Genomic DNA, 24,521 nt, shown 5'->3' on the forward strand with positions numbered 1-24,521 from the left:
TATATATATTTACATAATGTCTCAAGATAGCAGTGGTGGTATTCATCATAACGACGATGGCACCAGTCATGATGCTGATAGGAAAGGAAATACCGGCAATCAAAATAACAGCAACCTTCTCAGTATTAATAACAGCTACAATAAGCCCGGTCATAAGGATGATTATAAAGTCGGTCCAAGTACCAATGTAGAGATCGATTATAGTATGAACAACAATAACAACAACAGTGATATTTATATGAAGAAGATTAGTCAATCAATTGTCATTCATAAAAACCATGATAATAATTATGATGATGATGATGATGATGATGATGGCAACATCGATGCTAACTCTTCTCTTTTAGTTGGTGGCATCGAAAACATTCACAGCGATCATAACAGCATCAACAACGACGACAACGATAACAATAATGACAATGCGCCTACAAAGTTTTTATATCTATTGATTGGTTGCTTGGCCATTGGTGGGTTTTTATTTGGATACGATACAGGCGTCATTGCTGGGGCACTCTTGCCGATCAAAGAGGAATTTGGTCTTTCGAGTCAAGAACAAGAATTTGTCGTTGGAGGTATTAAAAAAAAAAAAAAAAAAAATTAAAACGGCGTTTTTTTTTTTACGTTCAACCTTGGATGAACGCTAAACTCAACCCTATTTTTTTTTTTTTATTTTTATTTTTTTTTTTTACTACTTCTACTATTATTATTATTATTCAAAGGAACTACACTTGGTGCCATTCTGGGTGGTTTATTAGCAGGAGCACTTTCAGATTTGATTGGCCGTAAGCCTGTAACATTACTTTCGTCCGTAATCTTCATTGTTGGTGCTGCTCTCATGACGTTCGCACATGATTATTGGCTTTTATTGCTTGGAAGACTCGTTGTCGGAGTCGGTGTTGGTAAGAACTTTAATAAATACAACATTATTATATATATATATATATATATCGTGAGAGTTTTTTTTTTTTTTTTTTTTTTTCCACCATTAAAAAAAAAAAAAAAAAAAAAAAAAAAGAACCACCACTGAATTACTGATTTTTCTTTTTTTCTTTTCTTTAAAAAGGTCTCGCTGCACTAGTTGTCCCTCTATATATTGGAGGTAAAGTGAGATAACAATATCAATAATGATAGTAATGCTTCTGGCTTGCCAATGTTACATGCAACTTGTTTAAATGCCGCATCAAACGAACGGAGAAAGAAAGATAATCAACTGATATAATCTAGCACGAACTTTTTTTTTTTTTTTTTTTTTTTTACTTTTAACATATTGTATCCCTTCTTGATGGCTCAATCATTTGCACAACAGAACTTGCTCCCAGGTGAGTGAAAATTAACATGACCGAACATGTGACCTTTATCTTATACTTAAAATTGACTGTGCTTTATTTTTTTTTCTATAAATATAGTGCATACCGTGGACGATTAGTGACCATGAATGTATTGATGATCACAGGAGGACAATTGATTGCATATCTAGTTTCTTCTGCATTGACGGATAAAACAAATGGTTGGCGCTGGATGATGGCGATCTCGGGCTTCCCTGCGCTTCTTCAATTAGTCACACTTCCTTTCCTCCCTGAATCTCCACGGTATTTGGTCAAAAAGGGAAATATTGCTGGAGCAAAGGCAGTATTGAGGCGATGTATGGGACTCAACGATACTAATCATGATGATAATGGGAAAATAACAGCAGCAGCAGCAGCAGCAGCAACAATGGTAACGCCAACACCAACAGCAATAGCAGAGACTACAGAAACAACAGCAGCAAAGACCAGCAACAGAAACAACATTGAAGACTTTATTACTAAAGAAGTCGATGCTATCCGAGAGAGCTTGGAACAAAGTCATAAGACCAGATACCGTGATTTGCTCCGTAAGGATCTGAGACGACCTCTTATCATTGCTTGTTTTATGCAGCTATGGCAACAACTCTCTGGTTTCAATACAGCAATGTATTATTCAGCCACTATCCTCAAGATGGCTGGTTTTCCTAATGCTAAGAGTGCTACGCTTTTCTCATTGTTGATCGCAGGAACCAACATGATTATGACAAGTTAAGTTTTTTTTTTTTTTTTGTATTATTGTATTTTAGCTTCTTTTTTTTTTTTTTTTTTTTTTTTGTTATAAACTATCACAGTTACATTGTATTGACTTTTTTGTTTTGTTTTGTTTTGTTTTTATTTGGCTTTTTTATACAATGTTATATCAGTTGTGGCAATTAAGATTATCGATCGTGTAGGGCGTCGGAAGATTCTGTTAGTGACTATAATTGGGATGATTGCAGGATTGATTGTTTTGGGCGTGGCGTTTATCAAGATTGTGGGCTTCACTGTGAGGCAGGACCAATGTGTTCAATACGGAGACAATTGTGCAGCCTGTCTGACAGATGATCGGTGCTATTTCCAGGATAGTAGCAACACTTGCCAGGATATGGGATGGGATGGTCACGGTAAACGACCCATTTATACAGGAGTATGCCCTAACCGCTCTGGGGGGATCAAAGCAGGAAGCTGGGTTGCGTTGGCCAGTTTAGTCTTTTATGTGGCATCGTATGGTCTTGGTCTTGGCAATGCACCCTGGTTGATTCAAAGCGAATTGTTCCCGCTAGATATCCGTGGAAAAGCAACCGGCATGGCTACAGGTAAAGGATATAAAAAAAAAAAAAAAAAAAAGTGACGCTGGAACACAATGATAACGATGCCATAATACCAACAGTAATTAATAGCTAATGACGAAGGAGAAAAAAAAAATGCTTACACAATCTCTTTTTATATTTTTTTATTTATATATATATATATATATATATATATATATATATATAACATTTAGCCTGTAACTTCGCAGGAAATCTGGTGATTTCATTAACGTTCCTGACATTAACACAGCGTATAACAGCTACAGGGACATTCTGGTTGTATGCGGGCATTTTAGTGATAGCCTGGCTGTTTGTATACTTTTTGGTCCCTGAGACAGCAGGACTGAATTTGGAGGCGATCCAAGAGCTATTTAGGAAAGAAGAGGCTATAAGCGCAGAAGTTGGTGGACCAACTTTGGTGTTATATCCGCATCAACCTCACCATCAGAGGATAGTTGATGGACAAATGGATGAATCTTCATTCGAAGAGGAAGGACGGAGGCGGCGTCGTGGGCATGGGTAGTGCACCCACGAACTATAAAGGCTATTATTTTTACTACTTAATAAAGTAAAATCTTTTTATTCCCGATGAAGCCATGTGATTACAGATCGGTGTTGCTGCTTAATAAATGCCCCCTTCTCCTTTGAATAGATCCCGCACTCTTTCTGTCTTTTTTTTCTTTCTAGCATTAAATAGATCAGAGCAATAAACTTGCATACTGATGATGCCATTTTTTTTTTTAAAAAAAAAAAAGGGTTATTCGTCTACTTTTGAACTGGCAGGTGTTCACCAAGTGTGATTGATTATGGTGTTTAATAATCTAATGATATAATGATATGGAAAAAGGGAGAAGGGATGGTGAGAAAAAATAAAATAAAATAAAAATAAAAAATAAAAAGTCGAACGGAGAATTTGCAATAAGGCAGCTGCATAAAAAAGGAAAAACGATCGTTTAGTAAGCAGGGCAAAAAAAAAAAAAAAAAAAAAAAAAGTATCTGGGATCTGGTACATCTTCAGATCTTGAATGATCATTATGTGTACTTTACGGCTACCCTAATGACCCCATTTGGCCTAATTGTCTCTATCGTCCCAATTTATCCCTGATGATCTTAACAAACCTGCTGAAATCTTTTTTTTATTTTTTTATTTATTTATTTATTTTTTTTTAGTATTGCTCAAAGAGTTGAGCAAGGCAAGAAAAAAAAAAGTATGCACATGGATCGTTTGGTTAGTTGTTAAAGAGAGTTTGCATTGCATTGCATTTCACACTTTTCTTCCTCTCCCTTCTCTTTCCTAATCAACATCATCCATGTTCAAAAAAAAAGCTCGGTCACACAAAGTTTCACTGCTCTTGCTCTACCTTGACTGTCAATTTGTCCCAAGTGTGAATAGCGCTAATTGATGTCAATAAGGATGAATGTGCATACACAAAACTTTTATTGGTGCACGAGTAAGGTTGCTTGCCCTTGACTTTGGATGGCTGTTATATATCAATTGCTACTCGACATGTTTGCTGATTGGATTAGCTAATGTCTCATTGTCCACTAGAATACAGAATGATCCGAAGTTTAAAATAAAGTATTTTGATTGTTCAAAACAATTTTCTCCGCTTGTTAGTTGAATTAGGTCATTCTCTCCCCTTTTATTCCTGCTTTTCTTCCTTCCTTCTTTTGCTGGAAGAAAAAACTGAAGCAATGGGAAGAAAGAGAGGGCAGGGGGGAAAGTAAGAGTGATCGAGGCGAGGGGAATTGGGAACAGAGACTATTATCATAGATTAGATACTTTAATTTTTTGTATAATTTCTTACTTTTTACGAGACTGAGATTGGCGAGGAATGTGTGAAGGTAAAAAGGGTTTTACAAAAAGTCTTAATTCTGATCCTTCACCTTCTTTCTTTCACATCACATTCATGTTTTTTTATTTTATTATTATTATTATTTTTTTTTTTCCCCACTCGTACGTCCATTATCAGTTGAATAAACCTCAACAGCTGCAACATTGTTTTTTTTTTTCTACTTGTGTAAGTAAAGTAACACAGGGCACATAGACACACGCAGATTCCACATGTCAAGACATCAGAAAAAAGGAATGGTGTAACACAGCATCTACCCCCCCTTTTTTTACCCTCTTTCAGCGATCCCAATATTACAATTGAATTATGAGTGTTATAAAATATATGTTACCCTTGACTTCTACCATTACATGGGTCTACCCCAGAAGGAGATCTGGTCTTTCCACTCATGACCCATGTCTAGTGATTTGTCGCCGGTCTGGAGTAATATTTTTTATGTAGCACGGATTTTGGGAAAAGGTGCAATGGTGCGTGATTAAATTGAAAATTATTTTAAGTAAGCACAAGCAAACAGGGAAAAGGGCATTTTTGTTTATTTGTTTGAATATTGAACCAGCATAGTGGAATTGACCAAAAAAAAAAAAAAAAAAAAAAAAAAAAACCAGTCAATTAAATGTATCTGCTGCTCTTATCTCCACCTCCCGCCCTCACCATCTACTCATCCTCATTCCTCTCTCTTATCCAGGCTTACGCAGGTGGATTACGTTCGTCCTTTAGCCGTTTGACCTTTTTTTTTTTTATTTCCTTTTTCTTTATTATTTTATTTTATTTTTTTAACAATTCGACTTGCAACTATTGCAACTATTGCCTTCCTTTATCGTGTTTATTACTATTGCTGTTACTATTACTACCACTATTATTATTATTATTATTATCATTATTTCTTTTTTCTTTTCTTTTCTTTTCTTTTTTTTTTCTCCACGCTTTTACCTCAAGTTGGAGGATGAGAATAACATGGCCTGCTCTTGCCATACTCGATGAAGTATTCATTTTTTTATATGCTATTATTTTTATTTTTATTTTTTTTAAAAAAAAAAGAAGCATGTCTCACTTGATCTGAATGAAACGCGTGAAAAATGGCAGACATATATCTGTTTGTTACTATTTCTTTTCTTTTCTTTTCTTCCTGAATACAACAGATGACTCTTCATTACTGTCGACCTAGTTCCTGTTTGTCCAAAGGGGCTTCCAAAAGAAAGAGATAGAGACAATAATGTAAAAAGATAGAGAAGAGAGTAAGAAAGAGTTGGCACGATTGGGAGTAAATAGCAAAGTTTTGGTTTAGCAAGTCTATAATTTGCATAGCATTTGTAATTTGAAGATCCCAGACCAGACATCCTGAGGCCAGAGAATGATGATCATTGCTCTGTTTAGTCAAACAAATTCGTCATGAAGTATCAGCTTCGTAACTTTTTATATATTTATATATACTTATTGAGAGCATACCGACCCATGTCTTTAGTCAATCATTTATATTGCACATCAATACTGCATTACTAACACCTTTTTTTATTTTTTATTTAAATACTCACAATTTGGCATTTTATCATTTTTTTCTCTTTATCTTTTCTCATATCCATACCAACTGATAAAAAAAATCAACTTTCTTTTTCAACAAACCTCCAATTGCACTGTAGATATTTGGAAAAAAAAAAAAAAAAAAAAAAAAAAAAAGGAACAAGAGTCTCGATACTAGACCCTCTTACTCTAATTACTATTAGCATTCGCCATCATGGACCAAGACGGAAGGTAAGGAAAAAAAAAGAAAAAAAAAAAAAAAAAAAAAAAAGCTTATTTAGAGGTGAATGGGCTTAGTACCAACATATGGAGTTTTCTTTTTGCCTGTTCACCTATCTGTTAACCAGCCCACCTTGGAGGGGTATTGTGTTTACTGACAGGCGATAAAGTTTCAAAGGGAGGAGGAGGGCATTGCAATGGACGCACAATCTAAATGGGTATGTGTGTGTATGTGCATTTGTGGATCAACACGTCGACATGTGTGCATTGAGTGTAACACAACAATCATATTTTAGGACCCTTTTTCCCCCCCTCTTTTTAAATTATTCACCCCCTTTTTTTACGACATTGGAAAAGCGCCCATTTGCGAATTCCCGCGCTTTTTTTTTTATCTTGAATCTGATTGCTAATGAGCCCTCTGACATGCTCTGTGAAACATTAGCCTCACAAAAAACACCCAAAGCGGAAAAAAAAAAAAAAAACCTATTCAGTTCATTGTAAATAGATGTACTCTCACTTGGCCTTTTTTTTTTTACCATTGGTGTTGCAGATGGTGTTGTTCACTTTGGGCAGATTGATATAATGCTCTACAACAGCAGCAAAAAAAAAAAATTACAAGGAAATGCACCAAACTTAGTCCCTCTAATGGTCTCTTAACCTACGAATCAGTCAGTTTGTCCATTGGCCTTTTTTTCTTTTTTCTTTTTTTTTTCCTCTCTTGGACTACGGCACCATGACTCCAAAAATTTGCGAGTTTTGGACTTTTGGTTTTGAGGCTTAGAGCATTTTTTTACACCATATGGCATCATAATGTGACTCTCTTAACGACACTCAGCCTATCAGAGGCTGATCTTGTTAGACTCAAGCTCATATAGTTGACTTGAGTCTATACAAAAAAGGAAATCAGTGCTCTTTACGTCTATCACGTTTTTTTTGACACATGACTACCTCCACAATGCAGTTGCTTCGTGGTACCGTCTCCAATAATAATACAACGCGTAATTTTAATGTCCTTAAAAACCCAACCATCTACTCCCACTTATAAGCAAACAAGCAAAGGCTTCCCCCCCCCTTCTTGATAAGGACTCTAATATTGGTTGGCAATTCACAATTATAACTGATGAATACTTTAATAATGATAGAACATACGAGTTGACGATGGAGCAGAACCCAATCCATGCACGCATGTGTGGGTTTGGTGAAAAGGTAAATTTTTCTTGTTTTTTTTAAGCAACGAGATGAGCTGTATATCATATACCAAAAAAAAAAAAAAAAAAAAAAAAGATCTTAAGGATACATACTCTTATTCATTTAGGATCGACGCCCTATTGATCCGCCACCAATTATTCGACTTACGGTTCGTGAGGCTGATGGTAGCGAAGTTGACCTAAGGTATAGATACTGTATATTATATTTATTATGTTAGTCTTATTAACATATAAGCCCAAGTGATAGCTGTGAAGAATCTAACAACACATGTATGCATACATGCAAAAAAAAAAAAAAAAAAAAAATAGTATGCCAGGCAATGTCAATATTTCGCGATGGATACTTACGGCCGATATTTACTCTGCAGACGGATCCAGTCCCTGTTCACTTGTCACCAACCCTGCGACCACAGCACATTTGAATTCTGCAGCCTGTGTTCAGACCATTGGGGACATCACCATGTCAGTCCTTAATCTCTCGACGGAGCCACCGGTAGTGACTCGTAATCTGATAGGATCCTTAGGAGCATCGAGTGAACTCTTGAGGGACCTAAACGGCCACTTGGGAATATTTTTTGCATTCCCGGATCTAAGTGTTCGAACCGAAGGAGTCTACACGCTCAAGTTTTCGTTTACAATGTTACCAGAGTAAATATATTTATATTCTGAAAAAATTACGGGATCACTAATGGCTCTGCTTCATTTAAATACTGTCTATGTTGGCTAACAATAATTTTTTGTTTTGTTTTCTCATTCTTTTCCTCTTCCCCTAAAGGCCTCCAGTAATGACTTCGACAGTCCTTGCAACGATACTTTCTGAACCCTTTGAGATCTACCCAGCCAAAAGGTTCCCAGGGATGAGAAGTAAGAGGAACCTTTTTTTTTTTTTTTTTTTTTTTTTTTAGTATAATGATAAAAAAGAAAGAAAAAAAAAAAAAAGCTTTTATCTGACATGTGACACCTATTTTTTTTTTTTACGATGACAATTAGAATCAACTGCCATCTCAAAAAATCTCTTTGATCAAGGTGTACGAATCCCATTACGCAAAGAAAAAAGAGTTAGTCGTAAGCAACTTATTGAGACTGAAGCTGAGATTAGGGATGACATGGATGAGGATGAAGAATGACCTGATATCTTGACCAATTCAAGATGTAGTTACACATGATATGCTATTGTTACGTTCATACTTTATGATTATTATTAAATAAATAAATAAATAAATAAACAAATATAAAAAAAATAAAGAGAGAGAGAGAGAGTCCCTTTCAATGTGCTGCAATACAATTCAAGGTTTGTGTGTGTATCTGAAGGCGAGAGGGAGGGTGAGAGTAAGGATGAGGGCAAATGGCCAAGGAATTACATCATGAAAAGAGACGTGCTTATACATGATCTGTATGAATGAAGAAAAAATTTACAGTGCATTGAATCTTCAGGGTATGGATCATCATCAACATTGTCATCATCATCGTCATCATCGTCATCATCATCAAGTCCATATCGAATCATGCCTGAGTAAAACAGAGTAAAGTAGCAAATGTTAAATAAGAAATTGAGTTTCTTTTTAATCGCTCACATAAGCCAAGGCAAATGGGGTAATGAAATGAATCGCATGGCGCCTTTTTCTTTTTTAGTTTTACAATAATGCAGTTAACATTACAGTTGAACAGATTGAAACATGGTCCAACATCGGATCGTATATTTATGATACAAAGTGTTAAATGTATTGTTCCCGTGCTCAATTTACTCAATCTAAAAAAAAAAAAAAAAAAAAAAAAAAAAAAAGGCAGACTACCCGATATATAACGTGTGATCATTTTTTGAATGCTCAGAAGGAGGACGCCATCACCGTCACTCGTCCTAATGGTTTTTAACGAAAAGTTGATGGGCTTTTGTTGGACGTGTTTGATTCGCATGATCTTAATTCAGGTTGTTCTCTTCGTGTCTCTGCCTTCTTTATTATTATTATTATTATTATTATTATTATTATTATTATTATTATTATTATTATTATTATTATTATTATTATTATTATTATTATTATTATTATTATTATTATTATTATTATTATTATTATTATTATTATTATTATTATTATTATTATTATTATTATTATTATTATTATTATTATTATTATTATACTGTAATTTTTTAATCTATTTTATATTATTTTTTATTTTTTATTTTATCTGTTTTCCACGATTCTTTCACAAACTTCTATGCATCCAACTCATCCTTCGATCGCACCCCGATCCGATCATGTATTTTTGTTTTTTTTGTTTCATTGTTTCACCGTGTCATTATCAAATTTATTAATATCAAAATTAATATAATATTAAGATTAATAATGCGCGCTTTATTCTGTGGCCATTTTATTAGACAGACATATATACGTCAGATGACAGCGGGATAGTAAGAACAAGAATAAAAATAAGAATAAGAATAAGAATGAGTAAAAAAGAGTGGCAAAGTGGCAAAGGGGAGAAAGGGGGAGGGGAAGGAGAAGGGGGAAAGGGAAAGAGTAACATGTAACATGTACACGAAGAAAGCGGACAAGGAATACAACGAGAATGGTAAAATGGGAAGGAGGCAAAAAAAACATAAAATTGGGTATTTCTGAATAAAAAAGGTATTTCAATAAATCAGATGCTCACATCCACATCGTCTTTATAATCAACCTTTTTTTCACTACTTTTTATTTATGCTTTTTTGATCGTTAATCTTTTCAACTTTTTTTTGTTTCCATTCTTCTCCCCTTCTCTTCTTCTTCTTTCATTTCATCACTCTCTCATCCCACCATCCTTACCCTTTCCTCATCCTACCTTATCTCATCCTACCCTGCCTCATTTCATCTCACCTCATCATTCCATCGTCCATCACATCATTTCACACCCTCAACTGTTTACCCATCACACCTTTGTCCCTTCTTCTTTAATTCTCTCTTCACACTTAGTTTACTAAACTTCACGTTTCCAATCCATCATAAAACATGGGAGCCAAACACTCTAAAGAAAACAAAGACCTTGCACGACGCACACATTGTATGCATCGTATTTTTTTTTTCTTGACTTTTGATGAATAAAAAAAAGAATTTAAAATCGCGCAGAAGTCTAACTATTTCTTGGCTTTTTGAAACTAGTCTCTAAAAGAGAGATCAATGCTCTGCGCCGAGAATTTGAAAAGACTTCCAATACTTCAAAGTCTAATGTCCTTACCGAGGCACAGTTCAAGGAGGCAAGTTGTTGAACATTTATAAAAAAAAAAAGAGTCTTTGTTGCTACATTCTCTCTTTCAGTCCATTTTTTTTTCCCCCTGTTCCTCTCGAGTTATCCATACATATTCTTCATGGACAATTATTTATACTCTCAAGCGCATGAAAAAAAAAAAAAAAAAAAAAAAAAAGATATGGAACAAATGGGATATCGACATGACGAGACAACATGACACACGACAATCACGCTACGCCACGACAAAGAACAAATTTTTTTTTAAGGAACACAAAAAAAACATTGTGATGACCTTGATTGTAACAGCTGGAAAAAAAGTACCAACCAATAACAGTAAGCAACAGGAGTTTGCGATGGAAGCAAGCAGAAGTACCACTTTTGTGGTGTATAGTACATGCACAAGCTTGTGTATTTTGCGTTATCTGTGTCATGGGCACAAAGAGAGAAAAAAAAAAAAAAAAAAAACACGAGGACAACTAAGGGCAATGTTTTAATTTCAAAAAAAAGGGCTCTCTGAAGATGGGATGGATGACACATCCTTTTACCCCTACCCAAATCCGAAACCCGAACCCGAACTTCTCTTAAACGTTAGTTGGCTTAATTTTAATTGCTCGGATTTCTGATTGGCGTGTGGTCCTCTTTGCACCACGTTTAGTATTATCATTTCATTTATCATTTATCATTTCATTTAATGAAGCCTTTTTACAGCTAAGATTGATGGATGCTCCCAACGGGAACTTTCAATTGCAGTGTCTAATTGCTCTCCTTGTTGTCAAAGAACCAATATTCACTCAAATTACATTGTTGAATATGAGTCTAACTCAACAAAAAAAAAAAAAAAGAATCAAATCCTAGCTCCGTCCCTTTATTCTCCTTGTTATACTCTTCTCTATTATTATTATTGTTGCTGGCGTGCACTGCAATACACACCTTCAGAAAAAAAAAAAAAAAAAAAAAAAGACTGCTTTTCTAACCCTTCATCTACCTTTATTTTATTATATTTATTTATTTTCCCCTCCTTATATACATTAGATTTTCCGCCGTATTTTAAACTCTTCACCCTTAGATGATGTGTTCTTGACACGTCTGTATTCAGCTTTTGACACCAATCCCAACTCCAAGGGCGTCAACTTTAAAGACTTCATTGAGGGTCTAAGTGTCTTCATGAAAGGGACTTCAGATGAGAAGCTCGAACGTAAGCTGTTTATTTGTTTTTTTCTCTTCCTTTTTTCTCTTTCACCATCAGCAAGTGGAAAATATTTTTTGTGGTTTTGTGTTTTTGTGTTTTGTTTGGGTGGTCGGCACTCAAAAAAAATGCGACAGGACACAAGAGGTCAATGCTTAATTAATTCCATCTTTCTTTTTCTTTATCGACCTCCTAGTGTCATTCAAGTTGTACGATATTGATCATGTTGGATACATTACTCGCCCAGGCTTGGAGAAAGCCATGACCCAATTGGTAAGAGTTGTAGTCGCACAATATTTATCTCCGTCTTTTTTTATTTTTTTTATTTTTTTATAAGTGTTAACATTTCTGTACTCTGCACCCACATATTCCTTCATTTTTAGCACTCTGTTGTGGCTGGTTCATCGCAGGACGAAACCCACCAGATTCAAGAGCTGGTGAAGCGAATTTTCGATGACCTGGATGTCAATAACGATGGCAAATTGTCTCTTGAAGAATACAAACTGAACTCCATGAAGGAGCCGCTGATCATCGACTTTTTGAGCCAGTTCTTAGCTGATCAGACTGACTCCAGTTCCAATTCAATCAGTTCAGCTCTGTCTGTCCCACCTTCACCTCGCTCCGGATCTTCGCCACCTTCGCCTCGCTTCAATCATTTCGCACCACCCTCACCCAGACTCCGGGACTCGCTTTATGGCACTGCAGGGCATGTTTTCCAAACGTCTTCGCCCTCAGGAAGTTTCAGACTGAGTAACTCTCATAGTCTTCTCTGGCTCAATGGTGGCGTGAATGGTAGTGGGGACCTTTTGGGAAAAGTAAATGAATTCGAAGGACTTGTCGCAGCAGAAGAGGAACAAAAGGCTCAGGAAAAGAAAGCAGTAGCATTGGCCGCAGGTAATGCTTCTGTTAAAGAAGATAGTGTCGCACAAGCCAGCAAAGAAAGCAACGAGTATAAGGACGATAAGAAAAAAGATACAGAGGCAGAAGTCAGTTCGCCCGTCAACATTGTGGTTGTGCCATCAGAAGAGGCGGAAGTACCAACAAAAGAACAAGGAGCAGCAGCAGCAGCAGTATCATCATCATCAACACCAGCAGCAGTATCTGCATCTTCAAATGATGTAGTGTCACCAACAACAGTGGAAGAATCCATCCATGTGAATGGAGATTTGCATACTACAACAAATGGTGTTCATGCCACTACTGAAGAATCATCCAAGGATAGCCTGGATGAACCTAAAGTCAATGGTGACAACGCCCACATCCAATCTCAGGCCTCACTGGACGAAACAACCACCAAAGTGACCGTCTAAGAGAGCTAAAAAAAAAAAAAAAAAAAAAAAAGACACAAAAGGAGATGTAGGAGGAAAAAAATGCTTCTAGTCTTTTTCAACGCGATGTTTATATACCATCCCTTTTTTTATTCTTGTCTTAATCTTTATAATAAAAAAAAAGTTAATGTGACGGTTGGACATGAATATTTTTAGCTTTTTTTTTTTTTTTTTTTTTTCCTTCATCTTAATCACATCATCTCTTTCACCATTACTAAAAAAAAATAATAGAACCATGGGCAACTACATTTCATTTACACGGGACGATGTCATCTATTCTGCCCTCATCATTGGTGTCTGGCTTATGATCCGTCCTTACTTTGTACGTCTCAGTGAACAAGCTCAGGCCAGAAGTCAGGCTAATCTCGAGGCAGAGGCTCAAGCTAATGACATTCAGATGAAATCCATGGAAAAGAGCAGCAGTAGCAGTCGTGGAAGGAAAAAGAAGGATTAGGATATCTTTTATGGCTATAGAGAATTTCTTTTTTTTTTTTTTCCCTCCCTCCTTTTCCGCAGCCCTCATTCTACTCCATCTGATCAACCAGCCTTGGTTCCAACCCAACACCAATCTTGAAATCAGCCAGCGATGCAATCTCCATCGGAAAATTAAAATCTGTACGAATCTTACGCCTCTTCTATAATAATAAAACTCTTCGGACAACCTGTTTTTTTTTTTTTTTTTTTTTTTTTTTAGAAATTTAATCCGCTCAAAAAAAAAAAAAAAAAAAAAAAAAGAAAAATCTTCTTGGAACCTGGATATTGAAAAGATGATCTCTCAAAGTTAAAAATATATATATATATATATATCATTCCTTTGATTTAATTTAACTTTCTACACTACGAGATTAGGCTAGATCAGTATTTAGGAAAGTCAGGATCAATTTGATCCGACCACTTTTCAAGGCCACCAACGATATCTTTGATTTCACCCCTGGTAATTCCGTACTCCTGCAGAATTTTGACAGCAGGTTGTGAGTCGTTTCCTCTGCGGCAAACCACATATACTATGAAAAAATTAGGAAGCAAAGATGAAAAAGATTAGTCTTTTCCATTATCTGAGATGCAGTGCCGCTACTCTTTCCGTAAGCTAGGATGACATTGCCAATGATCTTCCCTCCCTCCTTTTACCTGGCCGATCCTGCTGTGGGCCTAACTGATCTTTAATTTCATCAATATGCTCTGGAAGATTCTTCAAAGGAATATCTAAGGTGAAGAACGTGTGGCAATTAGTCAATTAGTCAATTAGTCAATTAGTCAATTATAAAAGAGAAAGAAAAACATAAAGCGATCTTTTCCCCCTTTTCCTTCTCATCTTCACGCTCTTGACCTGTAGATAAACTTACTGATCGAGGACGGCAAGCTACAAATGTCAAACTGTACTTTCTCACGAACATCCAAGAGCACATGTGGTGTCCTTCTGTCGTAGATTGATTTGTACGCCTAACATGTAGCCCAATTCAAAAAACGGCTTTATCAATGTCGATTTCCTCCCTTCATCAAATATAAAATAAATAAATAAATATATGTCCAATGTAATACCTTGCATGTAAGACGCTCCTGGAATGGGATGAGGAAAAGATCTGGTGTCTTGTCCGTAGCACTGCTTCCACAGAACTGCACATAATCGATAAGTTTGTCAATCGTTGGCGAATCTCCACAGACGATGCAATCTGGTTTTCGTTTCCTTAGCTTGATAGTTCGAAACATTGTGGATGAATTTGCAGAGAATAGTGTCATAGTCGGCGGATCGTGTTCTATTAAAAAGAAGCGATGATTGCATTTTTTTTTTTTTTTTTATGACATGAATGATATGGGCGTCAAAAAAAAAAAAAAAAAAAAAAAGCTTTAAAAAGTACATTAAATCTTTATCAAACAACGTAAACTGACCATTCATTCTTGTTGCAATCTTGATTGCTTCGAGAGCTTGAAGACAGCCAATCGTACCTGGGACTAATAAATTCATCACAAGCCCCATCTTAATCATGTTTAATATCCAAGAAAATTCTGCAGCGTTCCTTCAAGAGAGAGGTGGCCCCAACCACCAATTTTTTCTTCTTCATTCTTTTGATATCAAGAGGAGTAAATAGTTCAGTTTACTTACCCACTCCTAATACTCCTCCATCTGAGCAATTCGTTACTGTCTCTGCTGGAGGTGGGGTAGGAAACAAGCATCGATAACAAGGACCGCCACGATAATTATAAGTTGTAAGCTGTCCATCAAACCTTAAGGCCGATCCTGACACTAGAGGCTTCCCCCCAAGAACACATGCGTCATTGAGTAGATAACGTGTAGCTGCGTTGTCGGTTGCGTCGATTACAATATCATAGGCGTTAATGATAGGTTGAGCATTTGAGCTATCGAGAACGAGATTGTGCACAATAACTTGACATAAAGGATTCAACCTATTAGACCACACATATAAATTTAAGTAAAGTGAAGTTCGTATTTATCCTCAAATATTGTAGTATCACAAATTTCATTAAAAAAAGAAAAAAAAAAAAAAAAAAGTCCTTACATTCGAACAGATATGGCTGCAGATTCAGCCTTGGGCATGCCCTGACGCGATTCATTATGAATGATTTGGCGATGTAGGTTTGAAATATCGACTGTGTCGTGATCAACGATACCTAAACGTCCAACCCCTGCTCCACCGAGATAAAGTGCACAGGATGCTCCTAGACCGCCCGCTCCAACAACTAGCATCGCACAGTTCCTAAGATCCATTTGACCTATTGTCATAAAAATAAAATTAAGATGGATAATTATAAAACGTTATAAAACTCCAAAGGCAAAGGCCTTTTTTTTGTTTCATGTGCCTTGCCTTGCCTTGAATGCCAAAATTGGGTAAAATTAGCTGCCGTCCATATCGTGCAATTTCTAGGTTACTAAGTTTTTCCACCTTAGGTAATGGATCCAGAGGTGCTTCCTTGGGCAAGTCCGCAGCGAGGGTTGATCTGTTCCATAAAGCCTGTTCTAGACGTAGTGCCTCGATTTGCTGTTCAAGTGCCACTTTTTCTTGCTCAAGACGTCGTACCCTCTGCTCCAAAGGCTCGACCGATGTAGAAGAATCAGATTTGGCGCTTGAATGTGTCGAATTTGATGTATTCATGAAAGAAATGTTGCAATGCTGCACTGCTCGAATAAAGAATGTTAAAGGCATTTAAAAAAAGAAGTGGGGTTCAAAATTTGTGTGGTCTCAAGACGGTCACAACCCGATTAAAAAGCTTTATTGACTATCGTCTATAATTACTCCTATGTGAATCTCTATCACGGTCCCTGTCTCTGTTCCTATCTCTATCCCTGTCTCTATCCCTGTCTCGACCTCGATCTCGATCCCATTCTCGGTCGCGATCCCGACCATCTGTTCTCTTCGTAGCACCAGGACTTGCAGAGCGTGATCTCGACCTCCGACGGTGTTGATTACGCGAGCTCGAACTATCGTGCCGACTACCCCGATCTCGTTGCTGCCTATTATCTCTGCTACTATGATGACTCTTACCACTCCGCCGCGAGTCCTGTTTATCATCAAAAACATAATCGTAACCTGATCGACCTGACGACCTATCTTCATCCCTATACCTTGACCGCTGTTCCAAGTTTAAATCCTCGATCCCAACTCCTCCCCCACCTTGTTTGGATTTAACCTTCTTAACCATCCAGTCTTTATGTAATTTGCTCACGCTCTGAGAGAAATCCACATGAATACGTCGATCGTCAATAAGGACATTGTTCATTTTGAAGTATGCTTCCGAGCAATCTTCCTCCTTTTCAAATTCGATAAATGCGTAACATAAAGAGTCGCCTGTCCTTTTATCCCGGATAACTTCACAACTCAAAATAAGCCCAAACCTCGAGAAGATAAGCTCTAGATCCTCAGACCGTGTTGCAGGATTGAGTTGCGCAACAAACAGGACATTTTCTGGAGGCTTAATCTCTGCAAAAGGCAGGTCGCCCACCATTTCCAATGTAAGAGCTCTGGCTTGAGCTTCCTTTAGTCGTCGAATCCGCTCTTCTTCTTCTGGTGGCAGTAGGGATTCAATTTCCTCGTCATCACCAATGCGTACGGTGTCCAGCATGGCCTGTGTTGGCAAGGGTGATTCATCTGGTACTTCAAGACCCTCAGGATCAGGAAAAGGATCTTCCAAAATGATGGTGTGTTTGATGCGAATGTCCTTAAAGGGACGGAAATTGGAATCAGTGTATGCACTATTGATCTTCTCTAGGACATCCATCCCTTCTGCTACTTTCCCAAAGATGGTGTACCGGCCATCTAAATAATCCAGGTCATTTGCCATAGTGATAAAAAATTGGGATCCAATGACTCCAGCTCCTCTATCGGATCCAAGGACACTATTCACTTCCTGATTTGATCCTGTGCTCGCCCCTGCAATAGCCATGGAGACTGTCCCCTTTTCCTTGTGCTTCAGTTTTGGATTAATCTCGGCAGGAAGGTACTTTTTGCGGGGGTCTGAGTTTGTCTTGTCTAGTAGCCCATAAATGGATTCTCCACCATGGCCTGTTGCCGTAGGATCACCAGTTTGAATCATAAAATCGCGCTGCACATTGTGAAAGCAACAGAAATTGTAGTATTTAACCTTGCAAAGTTTGAGGAAGTTGAGGCACGTTTCTGGAGCTTCCTTGATGTAGAGGTCTATGACAACATCGCCAACTGATGTCTCAATGAGTACACTCATGTCGTCTCCCAGGAATGCGCTCGGAGGGAGAGCTTATTTTTTTGTGTCTTCTGTCGACTATATCGAAGCTACAGATAAACTCAATAATATTTCCCGAGTAAGGTTGTTGTCGTTTCTACAAAGTAAGGCGTGTGAAGGAAAGCATTCAAAGTGAGTGAACTTTAGGCGTAAAAAATAAAGGGTGATCTAGTGGCTTGACTCGCTGATATTTCTAAATCTCAAGTGCTTGCAACTTCAACGAACACGGCAGACAAGACGCACAACAGCATTTAAGTGAACCATCAAAGGGCAAGTACATTCCCAAACAAATCATGTCTCGCCATTCCAAAAACAATACGGCTCGTGGCCACTTCACCTATGCAGAGAAGCAGATGGTGGATTATGGATCGAAAAAGGTACACTGCTCGCAGCTGTTTTTTTTTTATTTTTTTTATCGTCAGTATCAGTAAAGAATAATGTTGAATCAAAGCTCAACCCTCAACCTTCATGATAATGTATAAAAAGAAAAGGGAAGAAGGAACCACACACATATTGATTTATACCTATACCTTCTTATCTCAAAAATAAACAGCAACGACTCGGCCGAGATTCAATGCGAGACTTTGACGCATGTTATCTATGTCTCCAAACAGCACGGGATCCTGTTTGCTGTACTGAAGGCCACCTCTCTTGCAAAGAATGCATTTATGAAAATATCCTTGCACAAAAGATGGAAATTGAACGGCAGGCAAAACTAAGTTTATTGTATCAAAGCCAAGAGGCACAGGAGCAACAGATGAGGGAAGAATTAGCACAACAAATCATCTTGACTGAGTTTGAGAGGAATCAAATGGGAGTTAGCTCCTCAAAAGCAAAACCTACGGTTAAACGCGAAAAGCCTTCAGCAGATTCCCCCACTACAACTACCAGCTCTAATACGACACCACGCGCATCCACTGACTCGCAACAAAGTAAGAGCAGGTTCGATTTAACATTCGATCTGACGCCTAATTTTTTTTTTTTTTTTTTTTTTTTTTCCTATTGGCGAAGGCGTGGATCAAATTAGACTGATTTTATTTTCTTTCCTCTCCCTCTCGCTCCTTCACATCATGGCAAATAGATTCTAAAAAGCGACGCTTTGAATTAGATTTAGCAGAACTAGAAAAAATGTCAAAACAGGAGCGGTTGGATATTGCCAAAGCTATTGAAGAAGAGGTACGTAAAATTTTTTGTCCGCGCTCTTTGATGGTATAAGAAGCAAAGAATGTTTGTATTGCTTTATTAATCAATATTCCTATATCTATTTTTTTCAAGGCTAAAGCTAAGAAACCTGCTCTTCCAAGCTTCTGGGTGGTAAGGATAATGTGAAAATAAAAGAACTTGTTCTACCTCTTTAATATCTTAAGCGAAAGCTAATTACGATCAATATAACCATTATCAACCCCTTTGTCCACTCTAGCCTTCATTAACGCCTTCCACCAAACAGTCAGAGTTCAAGCCAACAAAAGTACATACCGTTTGCACGGCCACTGACAATGAACACAAACTAAGGTAACGTATACTAAGCCCGAAGAAACAATTGAGTAAAACCGAAGAGGAAAATGTCAACTAAATATTACCTCTTTTTCCTCTCCCTCTCTTGACTCAAACAGCTTAAAAAACCTGATCCCAGTCAAATTCGAATTGGCAATTGAAGATCATGATGAGACAGAGGCAGGACAGGTGAAGACATCGTCCATTTGCCCAATTTGTAGGAAGGGCTTTACGAACACCACAAAGATGTCGATTTTAAAATCATGCGGGCATGTGTTTTGTGAAAGCTGTTGTAAAAAGTTTATCAAGAAGGAAGGGCGTTGTCAATCGTGTGACCACAAAACAAAGGAAAAAGATATAATCACCATGCGCGGCGAGGGTTCTGGCTTCTCAGGAGGAGGTGCCAAGGAGGCTGTCAAGTTTGATGTAGCTTTTCAGTAGTCACATCTTTTTTTTATTATAATAGTAATAATAGAGATATTTTTAATCTATATGATATTGTCTATTTTTTTTTTTTTTTTTTTTTTTCAAACGTTGCGTGCTTCTCCCACTTTATGCACTTTCCGTGCATGTTGCATAAAGTTGTCGAATCCACCGATAAACTGAAGAGGTTTCCCTGGGCATCCCTCCCATATGAGCGGACTTGTACGATGATCTTGTGCCCCAGGGATTTCCTATTGTTTTTTATTGATCATATGTCAGATTCTTTTCATTTGAAGGAAAAAAAAAAGAAGCCGGATTGAGTCCTTACTTTGACCAGTTGCTGGAGACGACTATTCCACTCCTTACGTGCATGAGCAGTGATTTCTACCTGAATATTGCTATTGCTGGAAGTGGTATCAAGCCGTTCGGCCAAATTCATAGCCTCCTGGAAGTAATAACATGCTAAAAAACCTTCCTATTTTTTTTTTTTTTTTTTTTTTTTTTCGGTTTTTCTGTGAGTGCTTCGCACGTTTTTACATTCGAGACAGATGGAGATCTTAGTGTACATACAATGTAGTAGCAAATGTCCTTGGGAACCACTTTTGCAGGTTTTTCTGCAAAAAAATAAGACAAGATGCCCATTGAGAATTACAATTGAAAGAGATTCGAGAGACAAAAGCGATGGACTTCCCCTACTTTTTTTTTTTTTTTTTTTTTTTTTTTTCGATCCGAGGCGGGCAGTCACAAAGCGCCACCAATAAAAAGGACTATGATATACTTTCTACTACAGACATGTCATTTAGTATCTCTACTATGAAGCTTTGCTCTTGCCTTGGCCTCTTGTAGCCGATTCTCTTCTTGGTCGGTTGGATGTACACCATCGCGTCGTGCCGCCTTGACCGAATAATGTCGCAATAATGCGTCGCGACGTACAAAGGGGCGGTGACAAAAATCACATGGCCATGTCATCTCGTTGTGCTTTGAGATTTGGTGTCGCTTCAAGTCATGGACGCGTCCGAATCGTTCACCAGGGCAATGTTCGCAACGATACCCACCCTCATCGCGAGTGACATTTGTCTTGAGAGGAGAACGTCCAGCAGCTTTGGAAGACTGTGTTGCAGCTGGTGCAGTTTCAGTGTCCTTAGTTTGTCCCTTTGTCGTTTCCACAGGTTCTGGTGGGGAGCCAGTGCCGACCTGAGGATTTGGTGAACGAGGTGCTCCAGAAAGATTTGTGAGGGAGCTCTGATCTTGAATCGCGACTGCGGCGCTAGCTAGTGTAGATAAGGCATCTGTTTGCATGGGTATACCTATGGGTTCAACAATAACTGGACGCGCTCGGGGTTTTCTTGGTGGGTAGACTTTTGGAACTCTTTTCGTAACCGCCCGTTTTGTGCTGCGCGTCCCTTTGGGTGGAGGAGCGTCCGGTGCTTCATCATTTGCTGAGCCTTTAGATAGCGTTCGCGAAGCAGAAGATTGATCAAGCTCCATAGAGTCCCCTTGCTTCGGTTGTAGTAAGCGTTCCGTCTTGGTAGTGGAGTGTTCCGACTGTTGAGCAGTTTTCGCTTGATGCTTTTCTGCAATTTTTTCGTTGGATTTAGGACTCCGCTCCTTGTATTTCTTTTTACTTTTTTTTATAATCTCGCCCGAAGTTTTTTTCACTTCATCGACATTATGGTACTCTTCCACCTGGCACATGCTGACGAGTCTATTTTCTTCGCGCCTATCATCGCGTACCTCGGGGTTGATGCTACTATCATTGACTTTAGAATTGGTTCCTGAATCCTCTAAAACCTTTTTATCGCCACTATTCATGGATTGATCCTCAGGGCTGTTCATATTTGTGTTTTCACGTACACCTTGATATTCAATGTCTTGCATTTCATTGGCTTGAGTATCAATTCTGTTGTCAATCTCATCTCGAGTAGTAGATGACTGTTTTTCTTCACTATGAGATCGTTCTGTTGTCTTGGGTTGAAGCTTGTGAGGTGCATCATGTCTGTGTCGATGGTCATATTCATGTGTAAAGCTTTGCACATGCTGAAAACTACGTTTGCGTTGATCCAGATTGCTGTGATACTTGATCCCATCCTGAGCATTACTGTAATGCACATGTCGTACTACAGGTTCCATAGACTTGTGCTCTTGCTGTCGACCACCATTGTGGTCAGACTCATATCCCACTAATTGCCTTGATTCTTTTGGGTCCCTATGCTGAGGAGAGGACCCTGTCCTATTTGGCGATTTTTCAGGACTTTTAGATGGCTGTACTTCATGCTCAGAGTCTTGAATAGAATGATCTTGTTTTGAAGCATTTTCTCTAGATAGTTCATGTGGCGATGGATCGATGTCCATGGGTTGAGCGTCCTCATGGCGGTGTATCGATGCCTCAGTGGCTATATCAGCAGAGCTCATAGTCTTAGTAGCAAAAAGAAGCGAATTATGGCCAAAGTTTGGTCCAGCGCCACAAAGGTACTAGTGCCGTATAAGTGAAGTAGAAGAGAGAGTAAAGATCAATAAAGTAAGAGCAAGTGCATAAGATGTCTTTCATGAGTTGTTGCGTAGTGTTCCTTCAGTGCCATCAAGAGCAATGATTTAACGTGAATGAGAGAGTGCTATAGCGTGTTTTTTTTTTTTTTTTTTCTTTCTTGTATTTGGTGGCGGTGGTGGCGTCAACAAATGGTGGCGACCTTTTTTTTTTTTTTTTTTTTTTTTTTTTTTCAAAGTTGTGAGGTGTGGAAGAACTGTGATGACAAGTCCTCGCTTGCGCGCACATACTTAATTCGAAAGCATGCTCGAGAAGACATAGACGCGCAATGGAAGAAACCGCTACTGGAGATGTGAACAAAATGAGCAACATGAGGACGACATGTCCTCTGGAACCATCCACATGATGGAAGACTAATTGAAAACCGTCAAATTTAGGCAGAGCCTGAACTTGAGGCTTCAGCAGATGGATGACAGTGTAAGAAGATCCAGCATGAGCCCAATTTCATTACCTTTGGAGTGTTCTTTTCTTTCGGGTGAATGAAGATTTGTTAAGATGAAATTAAAAAAAAGAACTGAGTTGAATCAATAGAGTAGTGAAGAGGTTGGTAAAAAAAAAAGGCGCCACCAAAGTAGGCTTTTTAAGTCTGGTCGGGTGATCTTGGGTTCTCCAAAAAAACGCACCCATTTTCAAATTTCCTAAACGCAAGCTCCTGTTTCAACTTGCGAATCTCTCTTATGATATGGATATGAATATTATGCAGGCAATCATACTCCCCAAATAATGTATCATCAAGCTTTACCCGCTCTCGGCGTTGAATTGTCAAAGAATTAGTAAAATGAACTGGCAGAACGGCAGAACATAACTTTTAAAATCATGTCTTTCTTATTTCTATTTTATTATGGGAACTCAATGGAGCGATTTCGCCACCGCACTAAGACAAAAAATATTCTCTACATGCAATCCTGAGATCGTCCAAGAGCGGCACGGGCACGTAGAGGAAACTCTTGTTCATTGAAGTCATAATCTCTCACCCCATCCCTTACTTCGAAATCACCCAATTGCTCATATCCAGGAACCTGGCCCCCTCCTCCTTCCGAAGACCTATGTTTGGGGCAGCCAAGAATATTCAATTATAGTGTCAGATTCATCACTCCAAATCTTTGATTCTTTTAGTAAACATTATTCACGATACGACTAATATTCTTTTTACAATTGAATAGATGCATAGTCCAGATACAATTGAGTGCATGTTAAGGAAACGATCTAACATTTTAAAAAATTAGGTAATTATCAGAATTCGAATTATAGAGGCATATAGTATCTCAGCATCCCCAACATCCCATTAATGCTCATGAGCTAAAGCAAACATGAAGCTTACAATAGCTAACAGTATGGCGATATGAAAGCTCATTGCCAGAAGCATGTAGCCAAGTCGTAATATATTGGCTAATCCATACAGGATGGTTTTCTGTATCAAAACCTTTCGAATATTTCGTTGGTGGCGACGCGTGCCTACAAATCCAGACAATGTCCTCGATGGTCGTGCAACTTCAGAAAGACCTTCAGGCCAAGACCTAGTCTGTATCTGCGCCAGGGTTCTTTCATCTGCTTCCTCTTCATCTTCATTTTCATCCTCTACTTCTGAAAGGGATTCAGGATGAATGCCATCTACTACTATTATTGGCGTAGATGGTGAAAGAGACCCAGAGTTTGACCTTGCTTGTGCTCCTCTCCTATGATTAAATCTTTTCTGTTGCTGCTGCTGTTGTTGTTGTTGTTGTTGTTGAAAAAGGCTCATGGAAATTATTTCCAGGCGTGATGTGACAATCCTTTCGCCTATACATATCACACTGGTGAACGCAAGACCAAGTAAAAGACGGGATGTAGAGTTCAATGGGAAGGAGCTCGTAAAAAAGAACAAATGGGTCGCGTCTTCCGTGTCGTATATTATTCAAATGTATAGAACGGAAGGTGGCACGAAAAGTAACTTTCAATGAACAGACAAGAATTGATGTGGTTGCTCAAATGAGAAATGATGATTTTAAAAAATAATGCAATTCGAAAAAAAAATACCTTACCGAGATGAAGGTAGTTGTTCATGGTCTTTCCAAGGGTACTTTGGACTGAAGAGAGAAAGAAAGACAAAAATAGGTTTGACAGCAAAGGAGAATAAGAGTTTCTGAACAAAGGAAGAAAAGGGTGGAGGGGGGGAACATATTCAACGCCCGTTT

The 24,521-nt window shown here is 38.0% G+C and overlaps 10 protein-coding genes across 10 annotated transcripts; 5 read left to right on the forward strand and 5 right to left on the reverse strand.

Moving 5' to 3' along the window:
* The first annotated feature begins 71 nt into the window (after positions 1 to 71).
* On the forward strand, positions 72 to 3,224 carry BCR41DRAFT_320927 (major facilitator superfamily domain-containing protein). Its single transcript, XM_022021420.1, has 7 exons — positions 72 to 572; positions 720 to 899; positions 1,064 to 1,099; positions 1,307 to 1,319; positions 1,407 to 2,053; positions 2,210 to 2,641; positions 2,830 to 3,224. The coding sequence occupies exons 1-7, from the start codon at positions 206 to 208 to the stop codon at positions 3,156 to 3,158; spliced, it is 2,004 nt and encodes a 667-aa protein (XP_021882916.1). The 5' UTR covers positions 72 to 205; the 3' UTR covers positions 3,159 to 3,224.
* A 4,059-nt stretch (positions 3,225 to 7,283) lies between these two features.
* On the forward strand, positions 7,284 to 8,560 carry BCR41DRAFT_350894 (velvet factor; the record flags this gene model as incomplete). The annotated part of the gene is made up of 6 exons (XM_022023693.1): positions 7,284 to 7,359; positions 7,384 to 7,431; positions 7,541 to 7,617; positions 7,743 to 8,081; positions 8,209 to 8,297; positions 8,424 to 8,560. The coding sequence occupies exons 2-6, from the start codon at positions 7,384 to 7,386 to the stop codon at positions 8,558 to 8,560; spliced, it is 690 nt and encodes a 229-aa protein (XP_021882917.1). The 5' UTR covers positions 7,284 to 7,359.
* A 1,512-nt stretch (positions 8,561 to 10,072) lies between these two features.
* On the forward strand, positions 10,073 to 13,160 carry BCR41DRAFT_350895 (hypothetical protein). Its single transcript, XM_022023694.1, has 5 exons — positions 10,073 to 10,472; positions 10,571 to 10,665; positions 11,691 to 11,853; positions 12,041 to 12,117; positions 12,228 to 13,160. Exons 1-5 carry the CDS (start codon positions 10,421 to 10,423, stop codon positions 13,152 to 13,154), a joined length of 1,314 nt encoding a protein of 437 aa, XP_021882918.1. The 5' UTR covers positions 10,073 to 10,420; the 3' UTR covers positions 13,155 to 13,160.
* A 207-nt stretch (positions 13,161 to 13,367) lies between these two features.
* BCR41DRAFT_350900 (hypothetical protein) lies at positions 13,368 to 13,668 on the forward strand. The gene has a single exon (XM_022023695.1). The coding sequence runs from the start codon at positions 13,408 to 13,410 to the stop codon at positions 13,624 to 13,626; it is 219 nt and encodes a 72-aa protein (XP_021882919.1). The 5' UTR covers positions 13,368 to 13,407; the 3' UTR covers positions 13,627 to 13,668.
* A 316-nt stretch (positions 13,669 to 13,984) lies between these two features.
* On the reverse strand, positions 13,985 to 16,319 carry BCR41DRAFT_350901 (adenylyltransferase). Its single transcript, XM_022023696.1, has 8 exons — positions 16,000 to 16,319; positions 15,689 to 15,902; positions 15,274 to 15,575; positions 15,060 to 15,122; positions 14,712 to 14,926; positions 14,516 to 14,612; positions 14,301 to 14,375; positions 13,985 to 14,176 (listed from the first exon to the last, which is right to left on the reverse strand). The coding sequence occupies exons 1-8, from the start codon at positions 16,280 to 16,282 to the stop codon at positions 14,028 to 14,030; spliced, it is 1,398 nt and encodes a 465-aa protein (XP_021882920.1). The 5' UTR covers positions 16,283 to 16,319; the 3' UTR covers positions 13,985 to 14,027.
* A 60-nt stretch (positions 16,320 to 16,379) lies between these two features.
* On the reverse strand, positions 16,380 to 18,020 carry BCR41DRAFT_350902 (cyclophilin-like domain-containing protein). Its single transcript, XM_022023697.1, has one exon. It carries the CDS (start codon positions 17,865 to 17,867, stop codon positions 16,407 to 16,409), a length of 1,461 nt encoding a protein of 486 aa, XP_021882921.1. The 5' UTR covers positions 17,868 to 18,020; the 3' UTR covers positions 16,380 to 16,406.
* An 82-nt stretch (positions 18,021 to 18,102) lies between these two features.
* BCR41DRAFT_320933 (hypothetical protein) lies at positions 18,103 to 19,854 on the forward strand. Its single transcript, XM_022021421.1, has 6 exons — positions 18,103 to 18,262; positions 18,439 to 18,817; positions 18,967 to 19,061; positions 19,161 to 19,199; positions 19,306 to 19,397; positions 19,499 to 19,854. The coding sequence occupies exons 1-6, from the start codon at positions 18,179 to 18,181 to the stop codon at positions 19,818 to 19,820; spliced, it is 1,011 nt and encodes a 336-aa protein (XP_021882922.1). The 5' UTR covers positions 18,103 to 18,178; the 3' UTR covers positions 19,821 to 19,854.
* A 51-nt stretch (positions 19,855 to 19,905) lies between these two features.
* On the reverse strand, positions 19,906 to 20,472 carry BCR41DRAFT_350904 (hypothetical protein; the record flags this gene model as incomplete). Its single annotated transcript, XM_022023698.1, has 3 exons — positions 20,373 to 20,472; positions 20,131 to 20,277; positions 19,906 to 20,053 (listed from the first exon to the last, which is right to left on the reverse strand). The coding sequence occupies exons 1-3, from the start codon at positions 20,442 to 20,444 to the stop codon at positions 19,907 to 19,909; spliced, it is 366 nt and encodes a 121-aa protein (XP_021882923.1). The 5' UTR covers positions 20,445 to 20,472.
* A 78-nt stretch (positions 20,473 to 20,550) lies between these two features.
* BCR41DRAFT_29890 (hypothetical protein) lies at positions 20,551 to 22,518 on the reverse strand. Its single transcript, XM_022020503.1, has one exon. It carries the CDS (start codon positions 22,212 to 22,214, stop codon positions 20,598 to 20,600), a length of 1,617 nt encoding a protein of 538 aa, XP_021882924.1. The 5' UTR covers positions 22,215 to 22,518; the 3' UTR covers positions 20,551 to 20,597.
* A 649-nt stretch (positions 22,519 to 23,167) lies between these two features.
* BCR41DRAFT_350907 (hypothetical protein) lies at positions 23,168 to 24,501 on the reverse strand. The gene is made up of 4 exons (XM_022023699.1): positions 24,369 to 24,501; positions 23,669 to 24,222; positions 23,501 to 23,553; positions 23,168 to 23,391 (listed from the first exon to the last, which is right to left on the reverse strand). Exons 1-4 carry the CDS (start codon positions 24,388 to 24,390, stop codon positions 23,241 to 23,243), a joined length of 780 nt encoding a protein of 259 aa, XP_021882925.1. The 5' UTR covers positions 24,391 to 24,501; the 3' UTR covers positions 23,168 to 23,240.
* Between the last annotated feature and the right edge of the window lie 20 nt (positions 24,502 to 24,521).

Source organism: Lobosporangium transversale, assembly GCF_002105155.1.
Source record: "Lobosporangium transversale strain NRRL 3116 chromosome Unknown BCR41scaffold_12, whole genome shotgun sequence".
NCBI classification, from domain to species: Eukaryota; Fungi; Mortierellomycota; class Mortierellomycetes; order Mortierellales; family Mortierellaceae; genus Lobosporangium; species Lobosporangium transversale.